At 33.0% G+C, this 19,403-nt stretch overlaps 2 protein-coding genes across 9 annotated transcripts; one reads left to right on the top strand and one right to left on the bottom strand.

Annotated features, from left to right (window-relative positions):
* Nucleotides 1–576: 576 nt before the first annotated feature.
* On the bottom strand, nt 577–9,255 carry LOC115442659. Of its 5 annotated transcripts, none has more exons than XM_030167773.2 (10): nt 9,150–9,255; nt 5,191–5,354; nt 4,547–4,740; nt 4,140–4,340; nt 3,233–3,404; nt 2,888–3,059; nt 2,147–2,810; nt 1,770–1,888; nt 1,368–1,530; nt 577–700 (listed from the first exon to the last, which is right to left on the bottom strand). In XM_030167773.2, the coding sequence occupies exons 2-10, from the start codon at nt 5,208–5,210 to the stop codon at nt 648–650; spliced, it is 1,758 nt and encodes a 585-aa protein (XP_030023633.1). In that variant the 5' UTR covers nt 5,211–5,354; nt 9,150–9,255; the 3' UTR covers nt 577–647. The 5 variants fall into 5 exon arrangements, with proteins under 5 accessions (XP_030023633.1, XP_037296233.1, XP_037296232.1 ...); XM_037440336.1 differs by lacking the exon at nt 9,150–9,255 and adding an exon at nt 6,216–6,477; XM_037440335.1 differs by lacking the exon at nt 9,150–9,255 and adding an exon at nt 5,611–6,048 and having other exon boundaries at nt 1,770–1,831.
* Nucleotides 9,256–9,349: 94 nt separating this feature from the next.
* LOC115442662 (ubiquinone biosynthesis O-methyltransferase, mitochondrial) lies at nt 9,350–19,237 on the top strand. 4 transcript variants are annotated; one of them, XM_030167777.2, is made up of 7 exons: nt 9,350–9,444; nt 9,535–9,634; nt 13,343–13,510; nt 15,462–15,576; nt 16,676–16,810; nt 17,815–18,085; nt 18,710–19,237. In XM_030167777.2, exons 2-7 carry the CDS (start codon nt 9,573–9,575, stop codon nt 18,823–18,825), a joined length of 867 nt encoding a protein of 288 aa, XP_030023637.2. In that variant the 5' UTR covers nt 9,350–9,444; nt 9,535–9,572; the 3' UTR covers nt 18,826–19,237. The 4 variants fall into 4 exon arrangements, with proteins under 4 accessions (XP_030023637.2, XP_030023636.2, XP_030023639.2 ...); XM_030167776.2 differs by having other exon boundaries at nt 9,353–9,440; nt 9,514–9,634; XM_030167779.2 differs by having other exon boundaries at nt 9,376–9,440.
* The last annotated feature ends 166 nt before the right edge of the window (nt 19,238–19,403 follow it).

The raw sequence follows: 19,403 nt of genomic DNA, 5'->3' as shown, positions 1-19,403 counted from the left end.
GCAAAATATATTTTCAAATATTTTTCTCTTCAATAGAAATATTATCATAGACTAGAAAAACGTACTCTCATTTTTATTATCCCAAACCTGTTCAAAATAATATTATAATTTAAAAAATATATGTAAAAACCAACTCAAAGCGAACGCACTATGAATAACACGATTTCCTTCGCTTTGCTAAGTGAAAAGCCGTGAAACCACACGCAAGACACGTGAACTTTGAGTTAAACAACCTGTTCGCTCAGTTAAATGCAAAATGTATAAAACGTAAACGTTCCTAGTTGTATTTAAACTGAAATATTGCAATAAACTTAAAGATATAGTAGTCTTAGATATTTCTTTTAAGGAATTCAAAGAATTAAAGGTAGTGTCAAATATTAATATTACCTACTAACGATGACTATGCTATGCTATCCAAAGTTACATTAGAAAACCGCCATATTGACTGACGTGATTGTTTTTAAGACTCAATTGCTGAAAAATTCCGCAATATAATTTTCGTTGTTACCTACTTAATAAAGATAAAATGTTTTCGTATATTTACGCGAGCGTTAGACATTAAATATACAATGTGTGCGAAAATATTATTTATTAAGAATTTTTACGTACTTCGTCTTTATTCAAAACATTTTATATCAAAAGTAATATTATTTGTCCCAGTTTATACGTGTAGCGCTCTGCAATGAGGTCCATTGTTGTTCTTGTGTGGTCGGAAATGGAAAGAAATGTAATGTTATTAAAAAAACTTATAATGAAAAATCATTTTACAAACTGTATCACAGCAATAACAAAATCGATGTAATAAACAAGCCGAATAATAAATCAAACATTGTTAAAGTTATACTTCTTTTGTCGCGTTAGGGAAAAAATTATGAGAGTAAATATTTACGATGCGCGCGCATGCTGTAACGAAAAACCGACACCATGAAATATGCTAGCCAACATATTAGTTTTTCAAAAAAAATTACCAACAGAGTAAAAGAAAGGACATCAATGTACGTATGTTTGCGTGAGAACTGGCAACTGTATGCACAACATTTATTCAAGTATTTTTGAACCTACAACATGTGTTTTGTATCAGTCCGAATAAAATATAATATATAAATATACATTAAAAAATCCATTATTAGTGTCATTTTCTCTACGGACGTAGGATAACGCGAAGAATAAAATTTTTAGAAAGATTTTTATCTTGTTACGCCAAAGAAGTATAACTTCTTACGTACCTACATAATTACACACACACTTTTTTTTAAAATGTATTCCTATTATTTATTATTCTATCTATGAAATATGACAACACATCACAAAAACAAATAAGACGTTCAATATATCTACGTCTATATTGACGATAAGGAAAAAATTACCAATTTTAGTAGTAGGATTGTCCGTGATGGTCACAGGCGTGGGCCGCGGAGCCACGCATAATTCCAACCTGAAACTTTTGAGCTCCGCGGCAGTTGGCAGCTCCTCTCGGGTCGGTGCCGTGTTCAATTTGTTGGTTATGAGCCGGCCGACTTTCAAAACTGCCTATTTAATTATTGAAATAAATTAATAGTGCTGATATATTTTGGCATTTGGCGATTCACAATTTATGCTGATGTCGACACCTCAGTCGCTTGCGATTTGACAGTACTCTACTCAGTGAGAGAAGATTTGAACGACATATTTTAATATGAATAAACAATAATTACTTGCGTAACATACATGCAACGTAAACGCAAGGAGTTGACGAAGCAAATTAGTTTAGTAGTCCATATAAAACTTACCGATCTAGTGGGCAAAGGTAATGCAGGACGAGCATACACCGGCGGACAAGCCAACAGCGCTGCTAAAGGCACGTACATTTTCAAAACATTAAACGGCATCATAGCAGCCAGCAACAATTCTAAACATTTATGGTATTATTAATTACAGTAGTAGTAACAACTTAATACTTATCCACAAAGCTAAGCTTTGACGAAGGCTTAGTAATAGAGTTGACTTTGTATCCTTGCAGGCGTAACTCTAAAAGCCTTGGCTTAACATATAGTAATTTATACTATCCAGAGCACAGTCATTTTGGAATTCTTATATACCATCTTCTCTACGAAGAATGCTGTCGATACTCTACAGCTAAAAGTAATAAAGTCATTTATATACTAACCGGGATATATTCTTGTAGGATATCTCGCGGAACTAGAAAAGATGGGCTTCACTTTTGGATAAAAGTCTGCCATCATGTCCCATACTTGCAAAATTTTACCATCTTTAGGTCCTTCCAAAAATAACACAACAACATCGCCGGAATCTAGTGCAAAACCCGTTAATAAATCTTCTCTTTTGCCGTCTAACAAGATATGTTCGTTTATTTCAGCAATTTGTTTCAATACTGCTATAATGGCGTTAGAAACAGATATAAGACTGTATAATCTTGAGAAACATGGAGTTAATCTCGGCGGCTTGCAACCGACTAACCCAATTGATACTTCTAAAGTCATTTGAGCTTCTAGTATAACACTTGGAGGCACGACCAATTGTGGTCTGACAGGGGCTCTTATATAATTAATATCATTAGTGCAAACACCTTCGCGACTCAAAGGGACAACACCAGTTCTGGGTGGAAATATAGGATACTCTCCGCTGATAAATCCATTGGTTCCTTTAGCCAATATCTTCGAATCAATTTTAACAACTGCTATTAACATATCGATGTCCGTATTTACATTTAATTTGGGTGGCATAGTCATTCCAAAGTCACGATCTTTCTTCTCATAACCGAAGAACTTCGGTTTTGATCCGGCTGATGGTAGTACTCTGATTCCTCTGAGCTAAAAATAAGTTTCATATTAATATACTACTTGTGTTTGATACTGGACACCGTGTAACATATTACTTTATTACATACCTCAATTTCATATGGAGTATCTAAAAATGAAGCACAAATTGCAGAAGCATTATCATTTGCTAGAGGTAACACGTGATGATCGTTAAAATAAACATTCCTGGACTTTATTGTTTGTGGTAAACAATCATGCACTTCATCGCCCAACCTCCACCTAGTGTATAATTGTGTTATACTGTAAATAATAATAAAAAAAGGGCATTCAAATTATTGCACATTATAATTATATTATGCACTTGTATTTGGTAATAGAAAACAGTTGATACCTATTATAAATATTCAATTAAACTTAGCATATTTAAATTCAATAAAAAATAGTAATTATACATGCAGTATGCAACAGTTTACCCTAGTTTCCTTAGCTCTCTTACTGGCGCATCGCATAGCTTTTCAATGTTCACGAAAACTATTGGCTGATCATCTTGAGCCGGCAAGTTATTGGTGCTAATCAAAACTATAGTTTCACCAACTTCAGGTGGTTTGTCGCCGACCACCTCAAAAGGAATCACTCTTCCAGCCCCTGCCATGTCAATAATTGCTATATTACTTGGAATAGTTTATTGTAAACAAACAAATATATTATGTAAAGTAAGCGATCTAAGTCCACTTTCTTTCATTCAGACTAAATAATAATCTTATAAATCTCTCTAGAAAAGATGTTCGTTAAATTAATGCTTGTCTCAGATGGATTTTATCCTGATGAAGCACCGAATGGTTATAGATTCGGAAATCGTATATCGGGTCTTTGAAAAGGTTATTAAAAGACTGATATACCTATTGAGTGGTCCACCCAAAATGGCCACTATAACTTCGAATTTTCAAGAAATCTCAACATTTTTAATATGCATTAGTAGTATGATTTTTTTTATAAGGGAAATTCAACTAAGACCGAGTATACAAGTTCCCGTTAAAAACATTATTTTTTTATTTTTTTTTAATCTTATTTAAGGAGCTTGGTCGTTATTTCGCGACTATGTTGCTCCTTACGTCCACTTTAAACAAATCATTATTTTTAAATCTGTGCATATAGAGGCAATAACGACTATAATATAACGTTAAATAACTCAATATATTTAACTATATTATAATTTTAGGGCAACCGTAAATTCTTTTAAAGTTTAATATACAACAGTTCTCCGACTTTTTGCTTAAACACCGTCCCATCTTGTTTACAAATCAATTATTTTTCACAACAGTGCTGGGCAAATATCTACATTTCTTAAACAGTAATCAATATGAATTAAATTTTACGGACCAGCTAAAATAGCATTTCCCGAAAGTTTGATTTCATATTTCACTTTCGGTATTTCCACGGGCTTCTTCCTTTCTTTGGACTTTTGACTTGTGTCTTTTGATTTTTCTTCGGGCTCAAAGGTCTCCTCAATATCTTCAGATACATTCCTACTTAGAATTGTCTCACGTACATGATACAAAATAGCGTCCTGGTGTCTTATATCTGCAATTGAATTTAATTCGCTTCGAGGGGTTAGACGCCAATTATTTATTACCTAAAATTTTCAAGCCATCTATAAATATAAATCTCTAGAGTTACTTGAAATATCATTGAAAAAAAGTGACCAAACTTAAAGTATTTTCTGAAGTGCAAACAGACTCGAGACTCAGAACAGTTATTATATAAAATATTTACTAATATTTACAAACCAGTCACGGGTTGAGGGACATCAAAAGTGCCGTCTGAATAAGAGAGTGGAATAAAGTCAACTACAGCGCTCCATATTAAACCTTGAATAAAATCTAACATCGCTTCTTCAGAATCCATCACCGACCCAAAGTATCGTCGCTCTCCAAATTTAAGCGGTGGCAAATATACTTCTACGTTTCTGTCGTTTTTTGCACTAATGAATCAAAAAGAAAATTTGTCACTTATAAAGTACATCATTACAAAGCATAAATAGCTACGTTTACTACTACCATCACACAATGAGATGAAACTATTCAATTTTAATTTATGTTAAATTATCAAATCCAGGAAACCCCCACGATAGGTACAATATTATTTTCAAAAAGACATGATCTAATTCTCATACCTAATTTCAGCCCGGAGTCTGGAATTGATGCCTGATTCAGGCTCCTCCTCTATCACATCATAGGATAGAATACGCATGGCGAAAAGTGAACGCCCTCCACCCACCCCTTCAAGGATAAAGGGTGATGTGTGTTTGTTTTTTTTTTTGAATACCTCATTGAGCTATTTTGAAAAATACAAATTCTTACAGCTTACTGGATCAATGAGAAACGTTAAACATTCCATCAATAACGTTTTTGATAGTATTAATATTGCATACTTAGCACCAAGAGAGCCCATGCCGGCAGTTGGTACCACTGTAACAATATGAAATCGTAGATCTGCTACTCTCACGGGAAGAAGGTGACGAATTGTAAAGGTCAACCATCTCCGTTCCAAAAACTGCCAGGTCCGGACCCATCCGTACTGAGCTCCGGACCAAATCTATTGGAAAACGGACCGAACTAAATCAATATATATAATAATATATATTATATAAATATATATTATATACCGTTATAGAAAAAAAGGGCTATCTATTCGTGACCACAACTAAATAGAAATCGTTGTAGGACCACAAGGAACATAAAGGAATTTTATTGAAAACTTATAAAAAAAATACAATTAAAATTAAAAAATACCAAAGTCCCAAATGCAAATCCCTAATTACCCAAAGCTGCAAAATGTTTACAAAGACTACCTTGGCTGCATGAGGCCATATGAGTATATCAACGTCAAATGCAAGTCCAGGATATAATTGGTATTGTATTTTAATTCCCTGTGTACACGGTCCCAGATCCAACCATCCTTCATTGCAATCGTGCCATACATCTAAACCTACAACTTCCACAGCGAAGGTCAGCGTAAATGAACTTTTACATAGTTTAGTTAAATCAGCATTATTCGTCGACTTAACTGTCTTACTCATCATAAGAAATCTCAAAAAGTATTATACTTAATTACGAAAAATAAAATCTTCAACATAATATATTTTTTTGTTTTTTCTTGTTGTAAATATTATGATAATTGCTATCTGTGTTGTCTATAAATATATTATGTAGCAAAGAGAATAAAATCACTTCTGAGCACAATGTACGTTTGTAGGTCATACATTGACGTATATTCTGTCCTTTGATTCTGACATATTAATTTTAATGCTCTTTGATATAGGTTTTAACCCTGAGTTTTAAACAAGATGACGTCATACGACTAAAGATAATTGAAACGTTCTAACCGTTCTAATTTATTATAATTATTAATTAAAAATTCGACTGTGCATGTGGTATTATGTAAATATCTACTTACTTTGTAAGTATTTATTATTATCCTTAAAATTACAATAAGTAGGGTAGAGGTAGGCACTATTAGACACTTTTTACTAAATCCATTTATTTTTTCACTGTCATTCGTAGCCTACAAAGAGAAAGGAGTATGCAATAAAACAAAGCGAATATAACCACTACGTTAATCTGGGTTAAGACTAAACTAAACGTTATTATTCCGTTGCCAAAGTAATAATGTACAACGATAGAGGACTATTTTCTTATAGCGTCCATTATATTATGATTATTGTTGAAATATTATGCTCAATTTATAAAAAAAAACCGTGACTTTCGTTTTTCATTTATAATTGCGCAAAAACGCGTCATCATGTGACAATATCTCTGTGTGACGTCATCACACACATACAAATATTCGTGACAGTTGTCACTATTTACAGTTCAAATATCGTCTTTTTTTACCTGTTATTTGCCCTGTTACATATTCATCATCATCAGCCCTGTATTATATACTGTCCCACTGTTGGGCACGGGCCTCCTCTACTACTGAGAGGGATTAGGCCTTAGTCCACAGCGCTGGCCTAGTGCGGTTGATAGACTTCACACACCATCGAAATTCCTATAGAGAACTTCACAGTTATGCAGGTTTCCTCACGATGTTTTTCCTTCACCGTTAAGCAACCGACAATTCACAAAGAATACACACATATTTTTTAGAAAAGTCAGAGGTGTTTGCGCTTGGGATTTGATCCTGCGGACATTCGTCTCGGCAATCCGTTCCACAACCAACTAGGCTATCGCCGCTTTTTTTGTTACAATATATTAAAACATAAAAATTTTAATGTCGAAAATAAAGTATTCACATTATATTTAAAACAAAAAAAATGTATTAGATAAATATTGTTGCCTACTATTCTTTACCTGGAGCAGTTTTATATTTTTTGGTTACACCAGTCAAACACCCTATTACCATATTACAAAAGGACCTTTGCTCAAAAAGTGCACAAAAATAAAAAGATGTAAGGGCCCAAAGACAAGTAATAATTATGTCTAAGTCTTAGCTGCATTTGTTAAATTTATTTTAACAATCTACTTTATTATTAAAAATTTCAAATAAGTACCTGATTTCTAAATAACGGAATCTACAAAATTAATCAACTACTTACAAACTGTAAAATAAATACTTATAGGCAAGTTAGAGAAGATGTATTATTTACTTATATAGTATATACACAGAGGTATAAAGATAATTTCATCAATATTACACCAAAGGTCTTATAGGTACCCAAAATGGATTGATTACGAATATTTTTAAACAAAATAAAGTGAACCTTATTATCTTAACTTTAGGGTTTATATTTGCATACATTATATCATGTAGTTGAAATTCCGTTCCGAGCGAGAGGGCTTTTAAAGGGAGCTCTCTCTTTCTTGTGAGTAACATATCAAAAATTTACAATACGATAGTGCTTATTTTACCTTGGTTCTACTGCAGTTACCTTGGTTATTTTTAAGTATTTCATACGTAATAGGTAATTAATTATCAAACAATAACACGACGTCCGTCACAGTAGTTATAAATGATACATAATTACTTTACAATTAATTTATATTTTCTTTATGGTAGGAATTAGACGAGGTTTAATAATTTTACATGGTAATTAAAAAATAACGTTTCTACTAACAATATGGCCGAAGCTGTAAAGCCTCAGAAAGCATATTATGATTGTTATCAATTCGTATTTGCATTATTTCTTCTTTTAATATCAGATAAAACTTCCTTCTGAAGTGATGAGAACGTGCCTTGTGCCCATCACATTATGGGATCGGTTACATGGTCAAATTCGTCCACGAACCATCGATGTGCAAGCATTGTTCTTATTTTTTAAATATTGTAACTAATGTAATTACTAGGAAGTATTAAGCTCATCATTTAATACGTTGAGGTGAAGAAGGCAGTTCAGTACCATGTCCATGCACGACTTATAAAATGTTGTGAGTGATAGTGGACCATTGTTTCGGGATACTCGTAGCGCTCGCCATCAAGCGACTAACTTGCTCACCGTAAGTGTCTAAAAACACCCGTAGCGTAGCTTGCCATATATATAAGCCCTATATCTAATTTTTTGGGGCCCCTTCAGGGCAGTGCGAACTTTTGGGCGCCTGCTTTGTTTAATGTAGCTCGTGGGCCTTGTATTACTGATACGGCAGTAGCTACGCCCCTGAAGAACACACACACTTAGGCTGTTTATGCCTAAATTGGTAGGCAGAAACAAAACTATACTCCAGTTTTCACCAAGTTTATGATATAAGATGGTAAGCCTCATCCTGTACTCCACCTGCCCTTAACTCAGTGTGAGGCCACCACGAAAGAATTAAGTTTCGTTTTAACGCCTGGCCGCCTACTGACGCCGACCTCTGGGAGAAAAATCAAACAAAAATCCACATTTCAAAACAATCCATGTCGACACCAACGTCCGTATAAACTATTTGTTCAAAATATGAACTAAAATAGCAACTAAAACGTCACTGTTATAATCTATTTATTCACGGGAACAACAGATAATTTTACTTATTTGACTAATATTTTTTATTCAAATCCAGGTTTACACTTAGACTCCAGTTCTTATATTATGAGGGCCACTCCGTACACAACCATAAGCTGTCAATATTTACCACACTAGCCAATTTGAATGGATTGCAGTTCAATTCAGTTGAACACAGTGAATATTCGGAACGCCAGATCTAGTACGTAATACATATTATACTTATATCGATGGTATTTATACATTATTATTCATAAATGTGAATATTAAACGCAATATTCTAATATAAAAAAGAATGTCCTGACAATATAATGTATACCCTACTAGAAAGAGATGGCAAGGTCCTTCGAGGGTACCTATACTTTTCGAGAAGGAATAAATATTGTCGTAAACATTAATCGGATACAACTTACTTGTATTCCACTGGCTAAGACGCAAATCACGCCTTGCTAAAATTTTCTTCGTCTTTTTTTATATTATGGCTACCACCTTTTATTTATCGGTGATTTATATTAGTTTAACAAAATTTTATTTTTACAAATGTCGAGTAATAATAGCAGATACGAAACAAATAGACTTTTAAAATGCAAAAAAATTAAAAACCTTTACACTGTTTGACAGATGACGTTTAAGTGACAGTTGACATTTACTTGACAGTGACGTGCAAAGTGACATGGATAACTGATACGAGGTTTCTTCGGGCGGTCGGTAAAATCTAATTCAAAACTAAGTTTACACTTTTCGTGAGCAAGTTGTCTATAAAAATGATTAAATTAGTTTCTATTTTTTCTTTTTTAGAGACCTTTATATTTACTGTGGTTTCTATAACCTATACTATGAGCAGTGCAGTATTGCGGATGCCCTGGCTGGCTTACCAGAAAATATTCAACAAAACCATGTAAGTACATATATTAATGTATCTTAATTTATTTATATATTACTTTCTACTAAAAGGTAGCATGAAGTGTACCTAATCTTTACGTGAAAGTTAATATATCAATCTAGACCGATTGTGAACATAAACATAAATAAAAAAATAATTGTTCATTTATTTAATATAAATATTATGTTATATGTTGATATGTTGCTATTGTAAGCTGATTTTATGTTAAAAAAGGCTAGAAACTAATTCCTTTATGGAATTGGTTTTCCATATTTTTGCAATGTTCATGCAGATTTTTAGCATTTTCGTGCATATCTTCATTTTTTTTTACTCCTTAAGTTGCATATAATCGAGTGACTACTGACAATTTTGTACTGCAAACTTGTTCAATACTTTATCACAATAGTGAAACTGCTAAATATTTTCCAAAAATGATGATGTACCATAACTAATTGTTTTACAATTGTGCATAAATATGTATAAATAATATCGGCGCTTGAAAGGCGCTAAATATCTAAGCAATAATCAGTAAATTTTTGAGTAGTCTTTTAAAGACTTGATTTTAATAAGAAAATCCATAACAATTAAACTTTTTATTTTAAAAAGATATAGTCTAATGTTATTAAAATTGTCCTAGACATACAGAACCTAGATCAAATGATGCCAAAAAAATTGTGATTCAAAATATTTATATAATTCATCTAAAGTATACTTGTCGCTTAGATATAATCATATCTAAGTGACAAATATACGGCAATCGCCTTACAAGCATCAATAGGCAGAAATACATAATATTATTATATTCAAAATTTTACTTGGTGGCTCTGAACATAATATTAGGTATTAGACACATTCTAATTTAATCTGAATAGTTATTGTTTCATTATATTATTGTTAAAAGTGGTACATACTTGCATATTATTTATTACAAGTAAAATTTTTAAGCATTTATTTAGAATAGGTATAATTATTTGGTTTCTATAAAACAAAAATATAAACAAATTTAATGATTTAAGATGATCTGATTTAAAAACCTAAATAATGTTATCTTACAAAAATGTTTCTACATTCAACAATAAAACAAAATGTTATTTTATAATTTTATTAATCCTTTTAGATATAAATAGTATACTTATTATAATTTAAAGTAAATCAAAATATATTGTCGGCTTAAATGTCGCCCCTGGACTCCCAGTCCTCAAGAAAATTTATTTAAATGTGCTATCATTTATTTATTAAAAATTAAATGAGGTTCTGGTGCATTTTGCTTTTTCCATATGTCTGCAAGGTGTCACTAATTGTAACGTTAATGTTTAAATCAAAACCTGTTCTCAGTTACAACGCATTTTCCCTAAACTAAACTAGTTTTCACTAAATGTATTTGTTAAAATTAGAATTAACTGCTGCTAAAAATGACTATATGTGAAAACTAGGGGCTCCATTCACCGGTTAACCGGATATGCGATAGTTATAGTATGATGTGCACTAAATTATCTGATCTTGACATATTCTCCGATTCCTTAAAAATATGCAAAAATAAAATGCTGAAATTGTTTTTTTCTCAAACCATAGCCGATGTGGACTAAGTATACATTTTGTTATAAATAATATTTAGAGATGTTATTGAAATGGTATTTGGTGTGTTTATTGCTTTATGCTAACCAAGTTCTTGAATTACTTATATATGTTGTTTCTTTTATAGTTTATATTAATTTTTAAATTTGTTAACCATATTACCTTGATTACATAAGCAGAAATTTTCAGTGTCATACTATTATGTCTGTTCGTAATAAGTGTATTTGTGAATGTTGGTACATCTTTATTTGGTAAGCACATAAGAATAATACTATACTAAGAAAACTGAACTAATATTAATTGTATGTGTAAACTGTTGATGTTCCTGTGTATAATAATAAATAAATAAATAAAAAAAAAGTAGTTCTAACTATACAAAAAAAGTTTTATCGAAAACATTCAGTTAAAACTATTTCAAATGAAGTCAAAGTACGATTGTTATATGCTGTAATGTACTATTATATACTAACCGAACCTAATCTAAACCTACCTCAAGAATTGTACTATCTTTTAGTAACAACCATACAAGAAGCCATTCAGTAGTTTTTGAGAAACGTTACATCTGGTTTTATCTAAAATTAGCTTTTGCCCGCAGCTCCGCCCACCTGAGACAGTTTTTCCGGGATAAAGCTTTACGTTATAAAAATCACGCTATATAATTTCCAAGGATAGAAACTTTAACCGTTTACTGAGCGCATGCAACGGAAGCTCTCAAGAGGAACCAATTTTCCCGGTTTTTGCAACATTTTTTATTACTGCTCCGCTCCTATTGGCCGTAGCGTGATGATATACGACCTATAGCCTTCCACAAACAAAGGGTATCCAACACAAAATAAAAACACAAACACCTACATAACATAAATCTTTATAGAAATGGATAAAACGAGAAGTGAAGTTTACTACAAAAAAATATTGAACAAGAAATTAGCTATTGAGTCTCATAATTTATTTATTTATTTATTATTAACGGACTGCTAACGGAGTTTACAATTCAATTTAAATCCACACATGTATATAGTAACAGTCTCTTATGTAATTGTAACTCTAGTTACAAGCAGTCACAGCATGAGCCACAATATATATTTTCAACCTAAAACAATAATTACTCTAATAATGTTTAGTACAACAGCAATAAAATTAAGTAAAATTTTATATACTATTTATAACAAAAGAGAAAAAACCAAACATACATAGTTAACATTCAGCGTTACTCAATAATTTACGTCTAAATTGTAATAATTTATCACCAAAAATGTCGACGTCATTACGGAAACCAACTGTTTGGTTGTACAGACTAGACAGGCGAGGAACAGGAGCTTGCTTCCCTTTATTAGTTCTATTGAACCGAACATGAAATAAGGGTCCAGGTTTTCGAGGCGGTCTATTTGGTGCCTTTAATAAAAACTTGTTAAGTAAATAAGGGGCATCTATTACACCATTCATAATCTTATGTAGGAAGAGTAAATTCAAAAAATCTCTTCTATCACTTAGAGACTGTAAATTAAAATGTATAAGCTTTTCTTTATAAGATTTAATATGGGCGGGTGGTCTAAATCTGTATGACAAATGGTAGAGTAGTTTTTTTTTAACCTTCTCTATTCTATTAATGTGTATTTTATATAGTGGTGACCAGACAGCACTACAGTAATCCAATTTACTTCTAACATAGCTATTATATAACAATAAAGTTGTAGAGGATTTTTTGAATTCTTTACCATTTCTGAGAATAAAACCAAGTGACTTATATGCAGAATTAAGTACTTTATCAATGTGAAACGTGAATTTTAGTTTAGTATCTAGTGTTATTCCTAAATCATGGATCTCAGCGACCTCTTTTATGGGTACATTAGAAATTGTATATGTAGTGTCGTTTGTTTTATGCTTAAGAGTAAATTTGATGTGGAAACACTTGGCTGGATTTAGATGCATCTTATTGGATACACACCAAGATGACAGGCTATCCAAATCGTTGTGCTTTGTGATAATGCCATCTAATGGTCATTATCACAAAGCACAATGATGTCTACTGCATTTTGACAGCAGATGCAATATCCTGAGCAGGCCATGCCAACTCTCGTAGCATATGATGAGAAACATCTAGTCTCCATATAATATCGAATAATATTTTGTTTTATTTCCCATTTCCAGTGCATCGCAAACACGATTACTGAGTTCTGTCAATGCAGTAAAGAAAGATGATGTTCAAACAATCACTACAGTGGATAAGTCAGATGTAGAATTCTTTTCGAATCAAATGAATCACTGGTGGGAATTAGATGGACCCCTGAAGGCGCTGCATTCGATGAATTTGATTCGGTAAGTTTCGTTTTTAATATACTTACGTAAACTAACTATTCTGGTTGGGTAAAAGTTCTACCGGTTTGGTACTATTGTAGAGTTGAGTTAAGAAATGTTCAAGAGGTCGACCTTGCCCTCTTGTTTCGTAATGTCGATAACTATATTATGATTGTTTAAGCCTTGTATTTTTAAGGTTGGCAGTGCGTACGATTTTTCCGTTTTAATAATGCTATACAATCTAAAAAACCAACTAAGAACATAATGTGTAGATCACTGACTGGATTTTTTTTAACATGACACGTTTGTTAGCCTGATAAGGGTTGGCTTACACAAACATACTGTGACTTGGGTGAGCGCACAAGGTGGGTTGCGCTCGCAACGCTTTAAAACTAAGTGACCATGCTGAGGCTCAGGACGGCCACTGGGAGAGGATGGAGACATCAGCGTTTAGGTCTGAGCGTACGAACAAATCATCTATTACCGTATTCGTCAGAACGCGGGCCGCAACTATTAGAAGGGTCGGGTGGGCGGTAACACGCGCGAGGACGTGAACTGTGTGAGTTAAAGGAACTCATTTTTATGGTGAATGGCCAGAGTGATCTCGTCCTCTAGATCGGTCAGAAACTGACCTTAAATTCAATGGTCATATAAAAAATAGCGGAACTAAGTATTAGTACATAGCAAGTGGTGCTATTGCAAACCAGTAAGCAAAATATTATATGTATATACATTCATATTTTAGCGCTGAGCATATACGGTTTTTAGCAAAGTGAAACAAAATTAAGTCGATCTTTGATGCTTTGCAAACATGCGCAATAACAAGAAAATTAAGTAGATGACTATTTTTTTTCTTTTTATTAAATACGTACGATATTCAAATCAAGACAGAATATTCAAAATGTATGTTATGTTAAAAATACAAATTGTTTGGACGAGAACGTTATGTGCTAGTAATTAATAATAGCCAGGTTTCATGATCCATGTAATTGTTACTATTTACATATTTTTAAAATATTTTACACATTTTGTTACATTCAAGTGATTGCTTAAAACGTGTCTTTGTGGAAAGTAGAATATTGTAGTTCCTTTGGGTCGCAGCCTATGTTCTTTTATAGATCTTATAGATACACGGTCGAAATTCAGAAGTAAAGCGCTGATACATTTGCTCGACAAAGTAGATTAAAGTTCATTATTTAATGTATTTTTTTTTACACTTGTAAGTATTTGTTATTTTTAGTTTAACGTTGTGATATTTTTTTATTGTAATTCAAGGTTACTATGAGTTAAATTTTAAGGTTACTGTTTTTAAATTTTATTGTTTTGTACCCATTCATTTTAATCTCGAAACAAGAGTCTGTTATGTTTGTCATAGTATTTTCTGGTCTTATTTTATTTAATTTTGTAATTTTATTTAGATGTTATTTGTATGAGAATGCTGTGCACACCTTTAATAATCATATTATGTATAATTATTTGTGATTGTTAGATGCATGTGTCACTGGTGAGTTATTTAATAAATTAATTAATTAATTAACTACGGTATGAACAATCGCGCCAATATAGGCATCTAAACTAATAAGAGAAAAAAATGCTTTTGCACATTTGTTTGTAACGAATAAACCGAAAAACTAACTCACCTAACCTAACCTAACTGATTTTGAAAATTCATTCACTAATACTTCGTCCCAGTAATAAGCGTAAACGCGGGCGACATCGCGGGCGAATTTGGTTTAAAAAAAAAAAACTTTCGTATTACTTATTTTCGAGATCCATTTAGAGTTAGCTATCGGGATTATTTTATCTTTTTGTAAAGAGCTATGTTTAAATAATGCAAATTTGTTCAGTTTTTGCGCAAAAGGAAAGAGTCATGTGGATTAAGTTTATTTCGAGTTTAAACACACCAAGTGCCAAAAAGTGATAATTCTATTGATACCAGGCATCTTTAAAGTAAAATATGTGGTGGTTTCAGAATTCCCTTTGTCAGAGATGGTCTTGTACAGTGCTCACCAGCTGAAAGAAATCTCAGTCCACTGAAAGATAAGAAAATATTGGACGTCGGCTGCGGCGGTGGCATTTTATCTGAGGTAGCTGTTGTTTATTATTGTATAATGTTTTGTAATCTGTGACGATACACTTAATCACTAGAATTAATTAATAATCCCAAGAATGCTTCCAATCCAATTACAATTTGTTATGATTGGCACAAGAATGCTTGTACCTATTTTTTTTTTTTATTATTTTAAATATAAACAATTTGAAATTCGCAGAATTGGCAGCGATGATAACAGCAATTTTTTTTACTATCATTATATAGGCATTTAACACCTTTTGACAGTTGATAATGAACTAAATTAATGATAAATTGATCATGGATTAGTAAATTATTCACTGAATAACGTTTCAGAAACCTAAACTGATTTGACAGCGTTGATAAATTAACAGAGGTATTAGTTGAACAAAACTTTGATCAGCCTTTCAGAAACTGGGCGTTAGACTCTGTTTCACATCTGAGTTTATGGTACTCATCAAATAAATGTATAAGCTAACCAATATAAAAGTGACAGTGTAATCAATGTTCCAAATAAATTTTAATTAAATAAGCACTACCTGCAGTACCCGTTTATTACGATAACTGTAAAATCAAATTTATTTGAAACTTGTGAAACAAGCTCTCATTGCAATAACATTCATCGACCACTTCCTCAATATATCCTGTTGCAGTATGACTAGATGAGTATGCCTTTCGCCTCATTGAAAGGGATACAACCGCCCATGAACAGTAGCAACACCGCCCAATACATTAATTACAATGTACTGCGTGGAATTCCACTGCGCTCGACACCCTGTGTCATAAGATGTTAAGTCTCATAATGACCAGTAATTACACTGGTTTTCAAAGTCCTTTAAATCGGAACACAATAGTGCATAAGTACACATCGCTTTTTGGCAGTAGAAATTATATTATACCAAATGGAACATCGTATGCGAGACCTAAAAGTGAGCAATAGGCATTTCGTACATTTAAATGTGTCTGCTTAATAATAATTATTATGTACACTCACTACAAACAAATTGAAAGAATTAGTAAGAAAAACACATTACACACACACAAAGGTCCGTCATCCGGTACTTGATAATAAAAAATAAGAATAAAAATCAAAAATATTTTCATAAACTTTTCAGGGTTTAGCAAGGTTGGGCGCAACAGTAACTGGTATTGACGCGAGTAAAGATCTGATAGCTGTCGCCGAGGCACACAAGGTCTTAGACCCCAGGATAGAGAATAATAAGCCTACTTACTATAACATAACAATAGAGGTAATTATTTCCTAGCACCTTGGAATTAGAAACTTTTCCCAATTTTGACGGTTTATGTCAGTAACGTATAATATCAGAAAGTAATGTAAGTATCAGTATCAGTTATCAATTAGTCCCTTCTAGCCTAAATTTGGCCACGCCCGCCAATCTCAACAGAGATCAGCCAAGTACGCAGAAAATATAGTGCACAAGTGTATGCGCAATACACAACGCACTCTCTGTTCCTTCCCTCTCACAGTCTGGTGAGACGGTAATCCAACACGACCGGAGAGAGATCAGGCGCAGGACCAACGGCTTTACATGCTTTGCCACGCACAGGTGTATAACATCCCCAACTTCCTGACTCCAAGTAACTTTTAATATGGCAAACCTAGACACAATAATTTTTGGCCCGACCCAGAATTTGAACCCAAGACTTCAGCGCGGTTTTAGCATTAGCATGGTTATTTAGCATGCTAAGACATGAGAATTAGCATTCTAATGAAATTAACTCTAAATAGCATTAATTGCCATCACATCATCATCAAGGGGTAATCGTCTCTCGTTAGTCGCTATTCTATTGGACCCCACTCCACTTACCATCAGATGCTGTGGGGTCAATTTGCCGTGCCCGTATAATAATAATATCAGCCCTGTATTATATACTTGCCCACTGCTGAGCACGGGCCTCCTCTACTACTGAGAGGGATTAGACCTTAGTCCACCACGCTAGCCTAGTGCGGATTGGTAGACTTCACACACCTTCGAAATTCCTATAGAGAACTGCTCAGATGTGCAGGTTTCCACACGATGTTTTCCTTCACCGTTGAAGCGAACGATAAATTCACAAAGAATACACACATGATTTTAGAAACGTCAGAGGTGTGTGCCCTTGGGATTTGAACCTGCGGACATTCGTCTTGGCAGTCCGTTCCCCACCCAACTAGGCTATCGATGCCCGTATAAAACCAATGTAATTATTTTTTAAATGTACAGCTTAATTGTATTTATATTTTCATATTTAGGATCACGTATCTAAATATAGCAACTATTATGACGCAGTAGTAGCTTCAGAAGTGATAGAACATGTGAACAATCAAGAGCTATTTGTGAAGAGCTGCGTGCAGGCTCTCAAACCCGGCGGTCGAATATTCTTCACAACTCCGAACCGTACCAGATTGTCCCAACTTCTCGTAATATACTTAGCGGAGAATGTATTGAAATTGCTGGAGAAAGGATCACATCAGTACGAAAAGTTTATAACGCCGAATGAACTCACGTTTTTGTTGGAAAGAAGTAAGTTCCAATAGGCTTTTGTATTTATTGTAGTTTTTAAAATTACGGTATTGAAAAAATATCAGAAACGTACGTTGAAAGATAGAAAAGAACATACACGATGCACATGCACACAAATAAAAAGAAATCTTTTTTATTTAAAAATGGCTAGAATCTGCGTAAATCGAAAGAACAAAGCATCATGTTTTAGTTTGAAAAACATTTTAGCTATATACTGCCGTCCTAAACTCAAAAGCGATATCTCAAAAAGAATCAAAATATTGATTTTTTATGTCTTCAGATAGCTTAAAGAAATACCCATACAAGAAACTTACATAAATAATTTATTTAGAGCTATTTTCTTTAGAACTTGTTAAAAAAAACCTTGAAAAGAGTTTCTCTATCTCAGTTTTACATACAAAACTATAAAACTATAGATACAAAACTTCGATTATCTCGAAATAAGATTTCTCTGACATACCGCTTTTGCGCATAGCACGGCAGTATAGCCACTACGAGTCTTACATAATATCTTTACGTGTTGTATATTTCAAAGTCGTGTAGAGTTATCTTTATTTTTTTATTTACGGTCAGTCGGGTCACGCTGCAGCGTGCAGGTGTTTATATATTTTTTTTTACTTACAGATAACTGTCACGTGGAATCAGTCTACGGCATCCTATATCACTTTCTGGCAAACAGTTGGGAATTCGTCCGTGCACAATCATTAATGTACGCGATGCAGGCCGTCAAATTAAATTAACTTGTGCATTCATTCGTATCGAAATTGGCTGATAAAAAAAACGGTTAATGGTTAACGGGTTTACTTTAATAACATTTGCCGTAAATCCCATGATCAAATTTACTTAGAAAACTTCTAAAACGTTTAATAATAATACAAGAGACATCGTTTGATTAATGTCTGCAGGGATGAACGCAATGCAATGATGTTATTTGTCCTGTTTTTTTTTTACTGTTTGTATACAGTTTTGACACTATGATGTAAACAAATTAAATGTCATTCACTTAAAAAATAACCAAAATAGATGAAAATATGAGTCTACTAGTAGGTACAATACAAACAAATACGCTTTAAATATGCTCGTGAAATTGTTGTAGGTAAGGATCACCATAGGATAGTGTTACGGTACATTATAAGGTTCTCTAAAAATGAATTTGTTGTTTTATTTATTACAGAATACGTCGTGATAATAATTAAAATTCCTAATTATAGACAAAGTCCATTATCTACGTGTGCATTCAGGGGTCTTTCTCTATGCCGTACATTATTTTGAGAGCGCGTAAATACTATTCTCCATTTAACCTCCTCAATTGTTTTGT

Source organism: Manduca sexta, chromosome 19 (assembly GCF_014839805.1).
Source record: "Manduca sexta isolate Smith_Timp_Sample1 chromosome 19, JHU_Msex_v1.0, whole genome shotgun sequence".
Lineage (NCBI taxonomy): Eukaryota > Metazoa > Arthropoda > Insecta > Lepidoptera > Sphingidae > Manduca > Manduca sexta.
The sequence above is the reverse complement of the archived record's forward strand: the minus strand, read 5'-3'. Positions and strand labels throughout refer to the sequence as shown.